Raw genomic sequence first — 18,185 nt, forward strand, 5'->3', positions numbered from 1 at the left:
GAGAGAGAGAGAGGGAGGGCGGTCTAATAAGAAAACTGTTTTCACCTCCATTGCCATGTGGTCACTCACAACCCTACTGGCTTCCTGTATCTTCCTCCAGAACAATTATTCTTTTTTTTTTCAACAGAGAACATAGTATACATACTATTCTATACTTGGCTTTTGTACCTTAACCACATACCCCAGAACTCTTTCCATGTCATTACACAGAGAGCTTCCTTGTCACTTTTTTCCCGTTGCATAGCCTTCCATTTATCTACCTGGTCCCTTCTGGATGGACATTTAAATTGTTTCCAGTGAATCCAAGAAGTACCATTGCCCACGAGTCATTTTGCATGCATCTAGCCATATCTGCAAAGATAAGTTTCCACGATGACTGGGTCAGAGGGTGTGCGTGTTGGCTGTTGTGTCAGAAGTTACCTAAAGGGCCCTTAGTGAAAGCTGTACTACTTAGTACCCTTGCTGGCTGTGTGTGAGAGTGATTTCAGGAACATTTTAATGGCTCTATATTATTTCAGTGCTTATATCAAGTTGAACTCTAAAATTGCTTTCTGTGTAGGATGACAGTGGTTGAATGTTGCCAGTTTTCCACTGATATTTCCTACCCACTTAATTGTTCGTTTTTTTCTTGAGCCTCTATTCTGTGCTAGGCCTGGTACTGGAACACAGAGCTAGGAACTAAAGGGAGCACAGAGCAGGGGCTGACCTTCGCCAGTTCTGTTTCCTGTTTCCACACGTTGCAGTTGAACATCTTTTTCCATTAAAGTTTGTTTGCATTTTTAAACTATTTCTTGGAGGGAGATTCTAGAAAGAAAATGACCTACCATGTCTAGTCTTAGCCAAACAAGACAGCAGAATTCTCTGAATGTGCTTTTGCAGTGCCCATTTCAGCAGCACGTGAGATGTAACTTTAAATAGTGTTTAAAAAAATTTCAAGTTACAATAGAAGATACGTTGCCAGTAATTCCTCCTCCCCCTCAAAATGCTCTCTCTCACTTCCAATGCATTTATCCCAGTGCTCTTGCCACTTTCTGAAGCAGTCTGGAAGTCCTCTTTCGCGAGTGTCTTTAGTTGCCTCAGTGTCCTGAATCGGTTCAAAATATTCAGCTCTCACAGTTCGCCTTCTGACTTTGGGAAAGAGCCAGAGGTCACATGGTGACTGGTGCACTGTCGTGAATGGGGACACAATAATGTTTTTATGAGGCTGCCTCTCTGCTGGATGCACGTGGCACCAACATTCACCATTATTTTTGATCACACCTCGTAAAGACACGGAAGAGGACGTCTAGAACTGCTTCAGACAGTGGCAAGAAGGACGGGGTTTGTTTGAAGCAAAGGCATATATTTTTAGGGGGAATTCATGGCAATATATCTTTTACTATAATTGTTTAAAATTTCATACTCCTTATACATATATATTTACATTTTATTGGTACTTTTTAAATCTCTCTCTCTCTCTCTCTCTTTTTTTTTTTGAGACAAGGTCTCACTGTGTAGCTACACTGGTCTAGAACTCATGGCAATCCTCCTGCCTCAGCCTCCTGAGTGCTAGGATGACAGGCGTGCCCACCACACCCGGCCAGGTATATTTTAGGTATGCGTAATGATCACATTCATCATGGGGAATTCATACCAGTACATGTTATGTGCCTCTTCTTTTTTCCCTATTCACCTCCTCTGCCTTCAACCTCTCTTCCCTTCCATATTTAAAAAAGCTTTGTTTCCATTTTTTCCCCTCTATTCTCTTTTTTCTTGACCCTTCCTTCCTTCCTTGTATATTTTAATCACCTCTTGTATGAAGTCTTCTTAAAGATAGCTTGCCTTTTCCAGAGTTTTGAGTTTTCGTTATTTTCAATCTTTTTTGTTTTTGTTTTTGTTTTTGTTTCTTTTTTATTGAGTTTATTGGTACAATCTAGGTCTACAATACAGTTACATTCATTACTGGGATCCTGTACCTTCACATGACAGGTCTTGGTTCTCATTTTTTCCCCTTGTCCCTGCCCTCCCTTCACCCCCTCATTCTTTTTTGAATGGGCAGTGTAGTTATATGATTCAAATTTAAAAGCTACAAAAGGGTCCAAAGGAGGAGTCTCCCTCCTGACTGTCCCCAGCCTCCTTCCTCTCCTGTCTGTCCCTGCAGAGATGGCCTCAGCTCATCCGGACATGCACATGTGACAGATGTGCACTGGGCCTGCCCGTTGCCCTTGGTGATCTGGTTCCTGTGCCTTGGAGGCCTCCGGCTTCAGGCCCGGCTGGGACATGGGTCTCCTAAATCCTGCCTTGTCACCATCTGCATGTTCTGGGGCATTTCTGGGGCTCTCTGGGCACGGGAGTCAGCATGTCAGTCACTGTGGGTGGCTGTGATTGTAATTGTTTATTATGGTGATCAGCCTCGCATGCCACCTGCCCGTGGTCTGTTCTGGGTCAGTACTTACGTGATCAATGCCACCAAGCACTCCTGAGCTCTTTGTAACAGCCACATGATGTAGTGAGGCTTATATTCCTTCCTCAGTTTAAATGTAAGCAAATCAAGGTGATGAGAAATATGGTCACTTGCGAAGCCACCAAGCTGAGATTCTAAACAGGCTTCTGACTTTCAAGCCCAAGCTCAAGCAGTAGGCAGTACAGCCCTCAGCATACTAAAGAACTGATTGCACACAGTGTTGGGGACAGAATTGGTGCCATCATCTATGACCTGTGCCTGGAGGGGAGTAAATGCTCCTGCCTGGGACTGATAAAGGTGGGATGATCAGCAGGACAGGCTGAGTCTGATCTAGTGTGGCCGCAAGGGGCTGGGATCTGTGTGCCAGAGGAGGTTCTAGAAGGAGAAGGTAGAGCTCAAGAGACTGAATGTTCAGGGCTCTTGGGCAGAGCCAAAAGTGAAGACAGAGCCGCTAGGGCTAAAGGTGAGACGGGGAGGCTGTGAGTCGTGACAAATGTCAGAACACCTGAGATGTAAGAGCAGGAGGCAGGCCTGCGTGGTGGGATCAAGCACCAGAAATGCCTATCACAAGAGCCAGTGCCTCTGCAGGGCCCAGCAAGGCCCATGTGGGGTCTAGGTGGACAAACAGGGACCAGAAAGGACAGTGGAGCACCTGTGGAGTCAGGAGGCTGGGGTGGGAGGTGGGCAGTGCCCAGCACACACTCTGAGCAGCAGAAGGCCTGCAGCACACAGGTGTGGAAAGTTGAAAGGCTTTCAACCTGCCAAACCCCTTGATGTGGGCTGTGACGTGTGCACAGAGGCAGCCTGACCTGCTCTTGTTGCTTCCACAGCCCGGAAGTCCTGCTCAAGCTGACTTCCCCTCTGAGGATGTGAGCAGGGCCACAGAGTGGGTCCCTGTTCCTGCATAATCCATGGAGGGTCAAGGGCCTAAAGTGGCCCTGTGCCCCACCTTGTCTACTAGGCCTTTGGGTTTTCTGGCCAAGGAGAAATGTGGGGAACATTTCTTCCACTCCCCCGTGGAAAATGCCAGGGCTTGGTAGTGTTCTTTAACCCCTGCAACTGGCTGAGGCATTTGTTGAGTATGAGATTCTGAAATCTGCAGCTTCTCTTCCATTCCCATGGGACCTTCATGGTCAGCCTGGTGCTGTGATTTGGGTCTGATGTGTGCCAGAGCTGGGGCCAGAGGTGGAAGGAGGTGGCAGCTGAGGCTCAGCCTCGCACACGTCTGGGAAGATGATCTGGCCAGAGGAAGCCGCAGAGAAGCGGGTCTGGCTGCCTGCCTGCACTAGGCTATGTGCTGAGCCAGGGCCAGCAGCTTGGAGGAGCCTGCAGGCTTCAGGAGGCCCCTGGTCAAGCATCAGCTGAGTCACAGAGTCATGGAATTCAGAGTACTGGAAGGAGCTTTTAGTCCCTGGCCTGACCCAAGTTTAGTAAATACATAGCACAGCGGCTGCTGCTGTCCCCTGTGGAGCCCCTGACAGACATCACTAGCAGATTCTACATTTCCTCTCCGTAGAGCTTGCAATCTTGGCAGTTGCTGCCAAGAAACTGGAGTTCACATGGAATTGCATCCTGCAAGTTATCCCAAATCTAGTCCAACCTCCTCATTTTACTGATAAGGCCAGTGAACTCAGAGAGGGGGAAGTGAGTTACCCAAAGTCACATGGTGCAAACAGAAGACTGTGATCTGACTCCAAGCTCAGGAACATTTCTTCTACATCACACCTGTGCTCCTGTAATTACAGCATGTTATTATATTACTCATCTCATAAACTTTTATTATCTCCCTTCATTCCAAAATGTGATCCCAACTCCCAGAATCCAAATTCATTTTGGATTCCCAAAGTACTTGGGAACTATTTCCCAAAGGTAGCTGTAGAAATACTGTCTTAGGCTCCTGTTAATAGGAATAGGATACTATCTAGTTTGAAGGAAATGATGGTTAAATGCCTTATGGTGCATAGGGCATAACTTTGGGGTTGTTTCCCTGTTTTGGGGCTCCATGCTTTAGAATTACAAAAACAGAAGATACTCAGCATAGTCAGAAGGATAAAAGCAGAGGGCTCAAAACTACATCCTAGGTTGGGTACTGTGGCATACACTTGAAATCCCAGCTACTCAGGAAGCTAAAGCAGGAGAATCACAGGTTCAAGGCCAGCCTGGGCAACATAGTGAGGCCCTGCTTCAAAATAAAATTTAAAAGTGAGTAGGGTTGTATCTCAGTGATAGAGCACCCATAAGTTCAATCTCCAGGACTACAAAACAAGCAGAGCCACTCCATAATTTATGACCATCTGATGTTGACAAGGTTGACAAGACAATTCAATGAAAGAATGTTCTTTTAACAAATGGGCCTAGAACAACTTGATAGTCACATGCTAAAAAGGAAGCTGGACCTTTGCCTCACGCATACATAAAAATTCAGAATGGAACAAAGACATATGCAAGAGCTGAAACTATAAAACTTTTCGAAGAAAATAGGAGCAAATTTTCATGACTTCAGATTAGGTGATGGTTTCTCAGTTATGACACCAAAATTGTAAGCAACCAGAGGAAAGTACACAAATGAGACTTCATCTAGTGTCAGAGGATACTCTAGAAAGCCAAATAACCATAGAATGGGAAAAATGTTTGCCAATTGTGTATCTCATAAGGGACTGGTGTTCAAAGATACAATGAACTTAGAACTCAAGAATAAAGAACCCCATTCCAAAATACGATACACAGAGGCTTTGAATAAATGCTTCTTCAGAAAAGATATTCCGATGACCAAAAATGAAGATACTCGGCACCCATAGTCACCAGGGAATTGCAAATAAAAAAACCACAGTGCGGGCCGTACTGCGTACATAGTAGAATGGCTATAGCAGAAAAGACAAACAGTAACAAGTGTTGGAAAGGTTGCGGTGAATTCAAAACCCTGACATACGGCTAGAGGGAAAGTAAAATGGCACAGCCACTTTGGAAAACAGCCAGGCAGCCCCTCAAAATGCTATCCGTAGAATTATCTTATGGTCTCGCAATTCCACTCCTAGGTATATTCCCAAGAGAACAGAAAACATTGCTCCATACAAAAACTTGCACCTTATTTGTGATGTCTCCGAAGTGGGACAGCTTGAATGTTCATTACTGTGGCATGCCACATTTGTCAGAAAGGAAGAAAACCATTGATACAGAGGTACCGATAAATTCTGCTAACCACTTCAACATGAGTAAACCTCGGACCACTATGCCAAAGAAACCAAACACAAAAGACCACATAATATATGGTTACATTTATAGGAAATAGCCAGAATCAGCAAATCTATAAAGACAGAAAGTAGCTTAGTGGTTGCCAGGAGCTAGAGTGTGGGGTGGGGGGGAAGGGAGTAGTTGGAGGAATCGGAGAGTAACTGCCTGGAAGAAAGTTTCTTTTTGGGGTGATGAAAACATTCTAAAGTTGACTGTGGTGATGGTGGTTGTGCAATTTGGTGGCTATATTTAAAAAATCATTGAATTAGACACTTTAAGTGCTACTGAAAAAGAAACCATTCCATCTGCAAATTCCTGGAGACAGTATCTGTCAACACACAGCTCAGACAGCTCTGGGGAAGCGGGGGATGAACGAGACCTCAGTAGTTGGGAGAGTAGGGCTGTTCAACCCGGATGCCTGGGAGAGGTGCCAGCCAAGGCAGGGGGCTTTGTAGCAGCAGGGAGGTTGTCCTCATTGCCCTATAATGTGTAGGAAAAGGCCAAAGAGGAAGAACTTCAGGGGAAGAGGTTCCAGCCTGTAGAAATTGAGTGTGGCGTCTCAGAGGGAGTGGCTCAGTGGGGTAGCCGGCGTGCATCCTTAGAGGTCTTCAGACACAATTCCTCGGTGGGGATGGGAGGGAGGGGACAACAGTGCTAGGGGAGCTTGTGAGGTGGGGACAGCTGAACCTTTCCTTTGTGAGGTGGGTCTGGCAGGCTCACGGAGGCCTGTTGTTAAGTATTCAAGGGCTTTTTGAGCTGATTATGAAGCCAGTGGGAACTTGACGTCAGCAGCGGCGGCAGTGCTTATACCACAGAAATCCATCATTACACGCTGATTGGCATTTGCTCCTGATTTACGGATTGCCCCAGGCAGGTGCTTTATCAACACGTGGCTGCTAAGTCCTGCAACAGGTCTGTCTGGATGCTCACCGACCCCCAGACCTTAGCCGTCCTCCTCCATCCCAGTAGCTGTCCCTTCCCTTCTCAACCCCATTCTCACTTCAGCCTGGCTTCCTCCTTGAGCTCTTTCGAGGCTAGTCCTTGTTTGGCAGTTGCCACTTGTTCCGGCTCTGCTGTGAGCTGAGCTCTTCAGCTGTTCCCCACTCTCCGTGTTGTGCAGAGCACAACTCTGAGGCTCACAGGGCTGGAGCGGCTCACTGGGACCCCGGGGCCTGCCTGACCAAAGCCTGTATGTGCTCCTCACCCTGAGGCCTTGGAAGAGGAGTGGGCCTTGCCCACAAATGTGTGCAGCCCATGGTGTGCTCTTCTCATTGCATCTCTGTCAGGAGCAAAGGGTTTTGGGGTACAAAGCCTTCGGCTTTAGCTGCTGTTCCTTGGCCCACGTCCTGAGCTGCCATGGGGGAGAGCACCAGTTCTCAGTGACCTTCTCTGGCTTCTGCCCTGATGGCCTTGCAGTGGCTGAGAAAGTCTCCTGAGGCCTGAGTCTCTGAGTGGCTGGGTAGATCCATCACTGGGCTGGACTTATCTTGATCTCCTGTGGGCAGGGCCCTTGGGGCTCATGAACTGACTTTTCAATGCCAAGACAGACATCTGGAAGAGCAAAGGGAGTCATGCTGGCAGCGGGAGAGGCTTGGGCCCAGACACGGTCGCCTGTCAGCTGGTGACATCCCTGGGACACTGGGGAAAGGTGTGTGTGTGTGTGTACACATTTGTGTGTTTTTAATCCAATAGTTCAAGCATAGAGAACTCTGCAGAATAACAGCAGTTCCTGTGCAGCTTTGCTGCATCCTATCATTTTGCCATATTTCCTCAGAAATAAATAAGTCTTGCAAGACTGGAACCTCCTTCACACCTCTCCCACCCTGCTTTCCTCCTGGGCCCCAGCACAGCCCTCACAAGACAGAAAACTCTTGTGTTTATTTTCAGGCTTTATGTGTTCCCATCCCTTCTGCCCTTTGCTTATTGCACTGGGCATTATGGTTTCTCATGTGTTTGCTTTTAGGACTGCATATTTTAACTTTTTTCTTTTGAAACCACTTGAAACTCCTGGGAAAATTACAGGGGAGAATGTCAAATTCCTTCGTGTAACTCTTCCCCCATTTCTCCAGTTGCTAACACTGTGTCACACTCACTCTTTCTCTTTCTCCGTCTCCCTCTTTCTGAACTACGTCAGAGGAAGTTGCAGGCATTGTACCTTATTGCCCTTGTCCTTTGGCAAGTAGTTCTCAAACCCAGAAACATTCTCCTAACCTCAGCACAGGGGACTAACATTTGCACAATAAACAGGATTTTGAGATGTGACTGATTTGCTGGTTCCTGCCTTCTAACTGTGTGGTGGCCCTGTGCTGACTCCCTCGAAACTTACACCCCATCCTCTTATGGGTGAACACTGGCGTCTCCCATTGTCCCCTGGTCAGTGCTGCAGCCTTGGTGGCCACCATCATTCCCCTCTGTGCAGCACCTCACTTCTTTTCAGTTTGGCAGATCGTCATCCTAGAAGGCACAGCTGTTTGCATTCTCAAGGTGCCTCCCTCTTGGTGCCCCAGTGGTTTTTTAGGGGACTGAGCCATGGTTCTAACCAGCCTTGGGTCAGTCCCTGGTTGCTGCCACAGCCACTGAGGGGCAGCAAGTCTGAGCAGGGCCTGTTTAGGAGAAGGAGGTGTGCCTGGTGGGACTAGGTTGGCGGTGTCCCCAGAGCACCAGTGTTTGGGGGAGGAAAACAAGTGTGATCACCTGTGCAGTCACCCCACCTGAGTAATTTGAAGTGTTCACATGGGCCAGATATTACTGAGAAAACTTTAAGATGCGTGATTATAAAAATGTGAAACAAACCCCCTGAATTTCTCAGAAGTAGTTACATTTAATGATGACTTGCATCACCTCCTGAAAGTCATTTCTATGTATATTTATTTATTTTAAGAATAGGAAAAATTTATTGAGGGAAAGAAAGCTTCTGTCTAAGAGAGACAGAAGAGGGACCGGAAAGTATGTATTTGCCTCTCTGTGTTTGCATATATTTCCACATGAGATTAAAAAAAAATTACTGAACTTTCTCTGCCAGATACTACATGGATGCATAATTATGGGAGATTTTTTAAAACTTTCTCTGAATTTGAAAGTTTAGAAGTGGTGCAATGGTTAGAAACGATTTTGGAGCGAGGCTGCCCGAGTCTGAGTCTCAGCTCTGCCGCTTACTGGATATGACTAGAATGAGTTACACAACTTTTCGTGCCTCACTCTCCTCAGCTTTCCAGCAGATTGTCCACTTTAGGGCAGCTGTACTCATTTCTGAAGGCTGCAGTAGCAAGTCAGCAGCGACTTAAAACAGTACGGACTCGCTTTCTCACAGTTCTGAATGCTGGAATCACGAAAGTCCGAGTCCGGGTGTCACTGGGGCTGGTTCCTTCTGGAGCCTCGGATGGAGGGTGGTTCCTTCCATTCCTTGCTCTGGCTGCTTCCTCAGCCCTGGGAGCTCCTAGTATGGGGGCCTCGTCACTCTAACCTCTAACCTCTGCCTCCACCTTCACATGGACACTGTCTGTCTTCCTTTTCTATATATGGACACCTCTCATTGGCTCTAGGGCCCACCATTGGCCCAGCTGAGCTCACCACAGCATCCTTAACTTCATTACATCTGCAGCAATCTCCCACCCAAGTCATAGTCACAGGGCCCAGGGCTTTGGATTTGGACATATCTTTTGAGGAAGTCACAAATCAGCCTACCATGATAGGTATGAAGGTGACCGAGCTTCCGGGATGCTCAGAGCTTAGAATGGGCTCTCCATGGGCACTGTGTGCTGTGGACTCTGTAAGTCGTGGTTGGCACTGCGAGGGCATTTTGCACTCAGCTCCTCAGCAACTTCGTAACTCAAGGAGCCAACTATGGCCGGAGCGACTGGGCCGACTGAGCTGTTCTGTGGTGTTTACCCCTGCAGCCTCTAGCCTGAACACCATCTGAGAGCAGGGTCAGTTGCTCTGTCCCTGTAGACCCCCTTTGTCTTGCTGAAGCTGAGCACTGACCTGGCTGGGGTCCGGGGGCTGACAGCCTGTCCCCATATCCCCAAGGGCTGGCCAGGTCTGTGCCCCGGCCTCAGTTCTCCTCCCAGTGAGGCTGTGGGCCACTTTCCTGGAACTGGCATGGGTGGCCCAGAGCAGGCACCCTCTTCATCTGGAAAACTGCCACTCCTTTCCAGACAGCACCCACACTGCTCTGACTCCCCCTGGGCCATGCCCTGGATAGCCTCTCTACCTGTGGCAGCTCGGGGCTTTCCTGTTCTTCCTGCCCAGGTTTAATAGGCGGGTGACAGGCGCAGGCATCGCGCAGGGAACCCACTCACTCTGTGGGAGCTACTGAGAAAATCCCCAAGGAAGCTGGAGGCTAAGTCTGGGCCAGCGTGTGGTTTTCTTTCAGTGCCTTGACCACATGCACTTCCGGGGTGCCCATGGACACTGTAGGATGGGGAACCACTGGGCCTAATTAGAACTCAGGCTCTGGACCTGATACAGAGAATGCAAGCCTGTCGAGGGAGGAAGTCTGTGGTAGAGCTGCTCCAAGCTTCCAAGGCTCATGATTTGGCACTGTTGAGGCCCCCGAGGTCCTGTTGCTGCCTTTGTGGGACCTTGTAGAGCTGGAGCTTGGTTGGGAGAGGGAGGGTCTGGGTGGCAAAGTCTCTGTGCAACCAGCGGGTGACAGACCTCCTCGGCCTCAGCCGTTCCTTCTCTGCCTTCTAACAGGCAGGGGCTGCAGCCTCTTATGGATCCTCTTAGCCCTGAGATCCTTCCTCTGCTGACCCACACTCGGGCCTTGACCAGAGGGTCAGGCGGACCTGCAGGGCCTGGGTGGTCCTGGAAAGCAGCGTCTCAGGAGGCTGTGGCCTCTGCTGTTAGTCTGGGCAGCTGAGGCTGCCGGCCCTTTGACATTCAACCCTGCAGGTGTCTGGGATAAGCCTGACCTTTTTTTGTCTTTTCATCACTGCTGGTCTTGGGCGTGAAAGAGATCCTCCCAGTGGTTTGTTATGCTGCCAAGAAAACTGGGTTATCTTGGCAGTTGCGCCTGTGTTCATTCAGGCCTTATGTTTCCCAGGCACTTGAACATGTGGGTCACCAGTGGAGCCTGATGTCCTGGGCACAAAACAATTGACACAGATGTGTGCCCAGTCCGGTCCAATGTGCCAAGTGGTAAGATCAAGGCTGTAGTGTGGGAGCAATATAGTAGAAAAAGAATTCCAACTACAGAGTTACAGAGATGGAAAAACATCTACAAAACATTTACAAAATATATATAGTAACATTTACAAAATCACATGCTAGGCTAAGCATGGTGGCGCACACCTGGAATCCCAGCAGTTGGGAGGCTGAGGCGAGAGGATCACTGAGAGTTTGTAGGCCAACCTGGGCAATGCAGTGAGTTCAAGGACAGCCTAAACTACACAGTGAGACCCTGTATCAAAAATACAAACAGAAAAACCCCAAATTACATGCCAGGCACTATGCTAGGTACTTAACAGACATCCTGATGAATTTTCACAGTAACTGTATTAAACAAAGACAGCTTGACAACTCTTAGCCTTTTCTTTAAACAAGTGATTAAACTGGTGGATAAAGTCTTAGCCAGATAGCACACACCTGGATTTAAAACTAGAACTTCTAGTACAGCAGCAGGCTTCATCTGAATAGGCCTTGAAGGCTGTATTCCCAGCAGTCCCCTGAAGAAAACGTTAAATGCACAGAAGAGTTGTAAGAATTTTACAGTGATGCCCACAAACCCACTCCTTCATGTTTCCCATTTTGCTTTTTTACTTATATCCTTATTCATCCATGAATGCATCTCACTTTTGTGCATCTGTAAGAAAGTCAGACTTCCTGAATATGTTAGCATCTATATCATTAGCTAGAGTTCAGCATTTGCTTGTGGTTCTTTTTATCAAATCGGCGCAAAGTTTACATGAGATAAAAGCAAGTGTACCTTTCTAAGTATGCCATTTGCACTTTATGTAAATGGATGCATAGGCGCTGGCTCGTTTGCCTCTAGCTTCTTTCATTCAGCATGTTGGGATTCGTCCTCGCGGGTGTGTGTGTCAGTGCTGCCTCTGTGTTGTTCTGTTCTTTGCGCTGATGTACTGATACCAGCTAATGGGATCTTCTGATCTAGAGCTGGTAGAAACAAGACTGGGCCAAATACTAGAAGCTCACATAGTTGCACAGGCAAAGATTTATGGGGAACTTCAGCCTTGTTGGGATAGCAGTTGTTTGAGAGAATGACCAAGTTGTTGCTCCCAGAACAAACAGAGCAGCAGTTTTTTTGTTGTTGTTGTTTTTATTGTTGTTGTTGTTCTTCTTCTTCTTTTCCTTCTTTCCTTCTCTCTTTCCTCTTCCTCTTCTTCTTCTTCTTCCTGCTGGGGTGGGCTAACATCTAGTAATTCCCAGTGGCCACAGGCACAGTTCCAAGTGATGCTACATCTTGTGAGGGACTTGGACGTGGTCAACTTGCCCTAGAAGCTGTTGGATTTTCATATCTGACACCAGCATCCTGTGTATAACATCACAGCTTTGTACAGCAGTGCCTTGGTTCACAAATGCTTCTGTTTGCAAACAATTCAGATAACAAACAAACAGAAGAGTTCGGCAACATTTTGCTTCTGTTCACGAACCCCCGCATCAGGTGACAAACACAACCCCAGCCATCTTTGCCAGAATTGTGGAGTGAATTAAGTTTGTGAAGTGAGGCACACTGTACTTAGTATGAAGAACTTTGACTAACAGGAAATGCTGAGTTACTGTCTGCAGCTCTCAGAGCCTTCTCCCTGCATAATGTCCTGACCTTGTGAGAGGGCTGAAGGACTTTCAGTGTTTAAGTTGCTGAAAAACACGTGAGGGTGGTGTAGAAGAAACACATACCAGTTCCAACAGTAATAGGCCAAGCTAAACTTGCATCATAATCTTGGCCTCAACATTTTTTAAATGGTCAACATGTCCACGTGCAGAGTGGAGGAGTAGGATCTGACTCAAGGTTAAAGATAGCAAAGGAGAGAAATAATATGAAGAAGAGATACCAAGCCTTTTCTCCCATTCCTGTCACCCATCAGACAATGTAGGCCCTAGAGGACAGTCAACCATCTTAGCAAAGCAGACTTCAGGGCCCTGGGAAGTATGGAGGCAACTGCTGTCACAACCAACACGTAGAGCTGTCATCTACAGCAGTGCTAGAGGGAGACTAATCATGTACTGCCCAGCTGTGTGACCTCCAAAATTAATGATCTCAAGCTGACTACGAGCAAGTGAAACTAGAGGGCTTATTTAGGTTTTTTTCTTGGTAACAGTTTCTCATTTTGTGCGAACATTTTGCTTATGTGGTTTTATCAAGGTCTCACAGTAGTGGTCTGTTGCAAAATGGCATGTTATAGAGGGTAATAATTTACTGCACCCAGGGACTTGTTCTGTCATCCTAGCTTTCCATCCCATCCATGTCCCACCGTGGTCATTCCTAAATGTCTGAGTATTACAGTCTGCTCGTTCTGTTTTCCAGCGACAGACCCCTGGGCCACTTTTGAGCTATTATAAGTAATGGTGGCTATGGCCACTTATGTACAAGCCTTTTTGTGGACGTGTGTTTTGCTTCTCCTGGGAGCAGAAGCACGGGGTCACAGAGCAGGTGCATGTTCAGGTTTATAAAATCTACCAGACCCTTTTGCAAAGTGCTTATACCAGTTTACATTTACATCAACACGATGTGAGAGTTCTGATTGTTTCCCACCCTCACCAACGTGTGGCATTGTCAGTCTTTTTAATTCTAGCCATTCTGGTGGTTGTACCGTGGTATCCCATTGTGGTTTTAATTTGCATTTGCCTAATGACTGAGGATTCTGAGCAATTTTCACCTGCTTATGAGCCCATTTACATATCTTCTTATTCGAAGCATCTGTTCAAATCTTTTGAGCCCCCGTGTTTGACATGGTTTGCTGGTTCTGTATTACAGCTGTATTTTACAGATATTTCTCCCAGCCTGGTGGGCAGAAGTGTTGACACAGCCCAGTGGATCTGTTTTTCTCTTACAGTCGATGCTGTCTGTGTCTGGTCAAATACTTTCACCTTTGGGTTGGGAGGAAGAGCTGGAGCCCTGCAGGCACTGAGGTGGACGGGACATCTTGAGGAGGGGCAGGTGGGAAAGTTTAGGTTCTCTTGGGGTGATGGACAGCAGGCTTGGGTGAATGTTTTTGGGGTCAAGGATCCAGAAAGAGAATGATAGATATTAGGGACTGGGCTGGATTCACTGAAGCTCTTAGAGTAGGGAAGGGACAAAATCACAAGGGAATGAGGTGGCACAGTCCCTGTGACTCCAGTGGAGCCTGGGGCAGAGTTTCTACTTGGTCACCAGCACAGGAGCAGCTTTATGCCTCCAGATGCAGATACAACTGCAAGGAGAAGTGGATCCTTGCTGTGTGTTCTCAGAGACCCATGAGGCCCCAGCAAATCTTCTCCTGGACCTGAAAGCCCCATGACTGATCTGGGGAAGCAGCAAACCAAAGCCAGAGGCCCAGCCCTTCCCTCTTCCCTGGGAAGTTGCTCACATGCACAGATTGAGGGTCAGAGCCCTCCACACGCCTGGCCTTGTTTCCTCCCCATCTCTCCTTGTCACCTACCCACCCGCTCAGGGTTCCTCGGGAGCAGGAGCCCCAGGCTTCAGAGCTTGCTCTTGGTTCCAACTGGACATCTCTTCTACATTTCCTGCAACCAGGGGTTTAGTCCAAAGTCTCCCAGTGGAGGCTTTTCTGGTCTCCTGGTTTAGAGTTTCCAATGGCCCTTACCTCCGCATCTTGAAGTACCACCGTGGGACACACTCAAGCTATGCACTCCCCAGGACTGCCTGTCCTGGCCCCCCGGAACGTAAATGTAAATGTCATGAAGGTTTGGGGTCTGTCTCTCCATCTCTCTGTCTCTCCATCTCTCTGTCTCTCTGTCTCTCTGTCTGTCTCTCTGTCTCTCTCTCTCTCTCTCTCTCTCTCTCTCTGTCTCTCCTTCTCTCTCTTTCTGTTTTGCCATTTTGTTCATGCCTCTACCCCATGCCTAGAACAACATCTGCCACTCGAAGGTCCTCAGAAATATTCGTGGCATGAATGAATGAGAGGCCATCTGCCTCCTCTCCAGAGTCTGCCTGATGGCAGACCTAGTTCTACAGGACAAAATGGGATATGCCCAGGGCCCACCTAGGGCACCAGCAGATGGAGGAATCTTCCCACCCCTGTTGTGCAAATGAGGAAACTGAGGCCCCAAGTGGGAGGGACTTAGCCAAGGAGCCCACGACGCTCACTGCCAGCAGCAAAGCAGAGCCCTGACTGGCACCTGGGGAAGGCCCTGAGTCCAGACAGATGTTCCAGGATGGTTGTAACAGGTGTCTTGGTACCAGAGGACAGATACTGTTGTGTTTATGAGTGGAGCTAGAGGGAACTGCGGGCCCCAGGGTACTTCTTTGCTGGATGGTTGTAGCCTTCACCCTCTCACCTTCCTTTGCAGAGGAGATGGTGAGACTGGGAAGGGGTCAGTGTCCTCTGGGCCACCAGCCTGGAGCTTCCAAGGAGACTGTTCACCTCATGCACAGCCTTGGAATCCATGGGACAGCCTCCCCACCCCACCTAGCCCTGATTCCTGCCATTTCCAGCGACATTCCTGTTTCCCCAGGGACCCAGCTCTGCCTTCTGTGTGGGCTGCAGGCCGTGGATCCAGAGGCAGATCCCGTGTGTGTGTGAGTGTGTGTGTGTGTTTGTGTGACAGGAGGGAATTATTAGCCTTTGGACAGCTTCACCTGACGATCAGATGTTCCTCCTCCTGCCTAACCTTCCTGCCCTCTTTCAGCAAATTCAGTGAAGCTAGAACTTCCTGTCCCTCCCTCCTTTGGGGGAAAACGGTATCATCGTGATGTCTGAGTCCTGCTACTCTGCCTCTCGGGAGTGTGCCACTATCGCACGTTCTGTTATAGGGCTCATCCTGGCCTCACCACCCACTCCCAAGTGGCTCCTTACAGCAAAGCCCTGCACACTTCCAGAAGGAGCCCCAGCCCTACTCACTGCTGCCCCAGCAGTGTCACAGAGGCAGAGGACAAACTGAGAGGCTCCGTGCCGCTTCCTGGTCCTATACGAGACTGGTTTTGTCTGATTGGTTTCCAACCCCACAGATACCACTGTGAGAGACCTAGTTCTCAGGTAGAACACCACCAGAACTCTCAACCCACTTGCCTCCAGGGGCCATGGAACAGATATGGCTATTCCTTCCCCAGATTCAAAACGAGCCTGTGTGTGCTGGAGTGGGGAAGATGAGAGAGTTGGAGTGGGTCCCACATCTCTTAAACCAAGCAGAGTGATGGACAGTATGCCAGGTCTCTGGGCCCTCAGATCAGTTTTGCTACTTCTTGAGTCTGTGAACTTCCTGCTTCATCCACGCTGAGGTGGAGAGTGTTGACTGGGAGGGGCCATAAAGGAATTTTCAGGAAAGAATGTTCTATATCAGTGCTGTCCAACAGAAACTTTGAACATAACACAAGTCCCAGAGTTGTTAAATTTTTCTAGTAACCACATTAAAACAATAAGAAGAAATTAATTTCATGTTTACTTAAGCAGACATTTCGATATATAATCTATATAAAATACTATTAACGAGCTCTGTTATGTTCTTTTCTTCATACTAAGTCTCCCAAAGCCTGTATTTCATGGCATGTCTCGGTTTGGATCAGCCATTTTGAAGGCAGGTGACCACTTGTGGTGAATCGTCATGGCGTTGGATAGCACAGGTCTCTCTCTCTCTCTCTCTCTCTCTCTCTTAATCTGGGTGATAGTACATGGGTGTAGCCATGTAAAGCAGTACTTGCTGTACCATAGAGACTTGTGCATTTTGCTGCCCATACGTTACTCTTCAGCTAAAGGTATTTTAAAATCTTCTACATGGCTCTCTTCAAATGCCACCTGTGCTCTTCTGAGCCCCGAGTTGCGAGTAACACTGGTGTTCCACTCCTGTTATATTTATTCCCTCTTTGTTTATAGCCTGCTGCTTGTGTGTATGCCTCACTCAGTTTATTTTTTATTCTTCACTTGATCTATCGATTGATTGATGGGTGGATGGATGGATTGAAGGACTGGGGATAAAACCTAGGACCTTTGCACTGACCTGTTACATCTCCATCCCTTTTTTAAAGTATTTTTATTTTGAGATAAGGTCTTGCTAAATTGCCCAGACTGGGCTCAATCTTGTGACCCTCTTATATTAGCCTACCAAAGTGTTTAGATTACAGGCATTCAACACTATGCCTGGTTTCACCTGCTTTATTATAAGTGCCTTAAGGTGTAGACATGGTCTCTCCGTTATGTGATCCTCCAAAGCCCCCAGGTACATAGATGTAAGGAAATAAGCTGGGTTGAATTTAACCCTCACTCACTGTGTACCTCTCTGGTCCAGCTGCAGGACAGGCTGATCATTTGATTTCTGTCTCTCAGTCCTGTTCCAGATGTCGACAGAGGAGAGGGAGAGGAAGAGGAAGAGGAAGACAGTGTGGGACTGCATCTGCCAGCCATCTCAAAGAACTGCCTTCCCCGCCGAGGCGTTAGTATCCTGGAGAAGCTGATCAAAACGTGCCCCATTTGGCTGCAGCTGGGGCTGGACCGAGCAGAGGTGACCCGAATCCTACACCGGGAGGTGGCTGGGGTGAGTCAGCACCAGCAGGCACAGCTCAGGGAGCTCTGGGGACTCATTGGGGAAGCAGCTGTGGCCCGACAGCTGCCTGTCCAATCTCCTTTCTTGTCTTGGTCTGCTTTCAGCCCCAGTGTTTCTCAGAGTGCAGTGGTGGAGTCTGTGGGAGGACTGGTTTCTGCTTTGGGGAGCAGGGAGTGGGTGGAGGGTGGGCCTTGCAGGACACTGAGACTGGATAGGCAGGACTAGGAGGGTCTGGAAGCCATACTGAGGGTTCAACCAGGAGGCTGGGAACCAGAGAGTGTCAAGATGAGGGTAGTTTCAGACCCCTTTACTTCACAGTTGGAAGTACGAGGCTCTGTGGTGGTCAAAAGTTATTTTGGAGTCAGGCTGTGGGAGTGGGCCAACAGTTTTAAGTTTTCTGAGGCTCACCTTTTGTCATTTTGAAAAGGGGATATTAACACTCCTTCCTAGGGGTTCTGTTCCTACTACATAGCAAGAGAGCTGGTTGACTGGTGCTCTCAGCACCAGCTCTTATCCCTCCAGCAGCCCTAGACAGCAGGGCCACAGGAGGACACACAGCTCTGTGGTGGTAGCAGTGTGTCTGCTAAGTGGTGGGACCTGACACGAATCCACAACTGATAGCCTTCAGAGGTTTTAAAAAACAATGTGGTGACCTGGCCTCACCCCCAGAAATGCTTATTTCTCTGGTTTGGGTTGGGCCTCAGCCATTTGTGTGTGTGTGTGTGTGTGTGTGTGTTTTGTTTGTTTGTTTGTTTGTTTTTTTCAGCTTTAATTGAGTTTATTGGTACATTTTAGGGATACAGTACAGTTACATTCATTGTTGGGATCTTGTACCTCTACATGACAAGTCTTG

At 48.0% G+C, this 18,185-nt stretch overlaps 1 protein-coding gene across 1 annotated transcript in view; it reads left to right on the forward strand.

Moving 5' to 3' along the window:
- Rin3 (Ras and Rab interactor 3) overlaps window positions 1-18,185 on the forward strand; it is a 97,285-nt gene that overhangs the window by 8,526 nt on the left and 70,574 nt on the right. The window contains exon 2 of the mRNA XM_019205252.2: window positions 17,116-17,323. Within this exon, the coding sequence (XP_019060797.1) occupies window positions 17,116-17,323 (208 nt within the window). The remainder of the gene's footprint in view (window positions 1-17,115; window positions 17,324-18,185) is intronic.

This window comes from Fukomys damarensis, unplaced genomic scaffold (assembly GCF_012274545.1).
Source record: "Fukomys damarensis isolate Sample0158 unplaced genomic scaffold, DMR_v1.0_HiC HiC_scaffold_21, whole genome shotgun sequence".
Taxonomy (NCBI): Eukaryota; Metazoa; Chordata; class Mammalia; order Rodentia; family Bathyergidae; genus Fukomys; species Fukomys damarensis.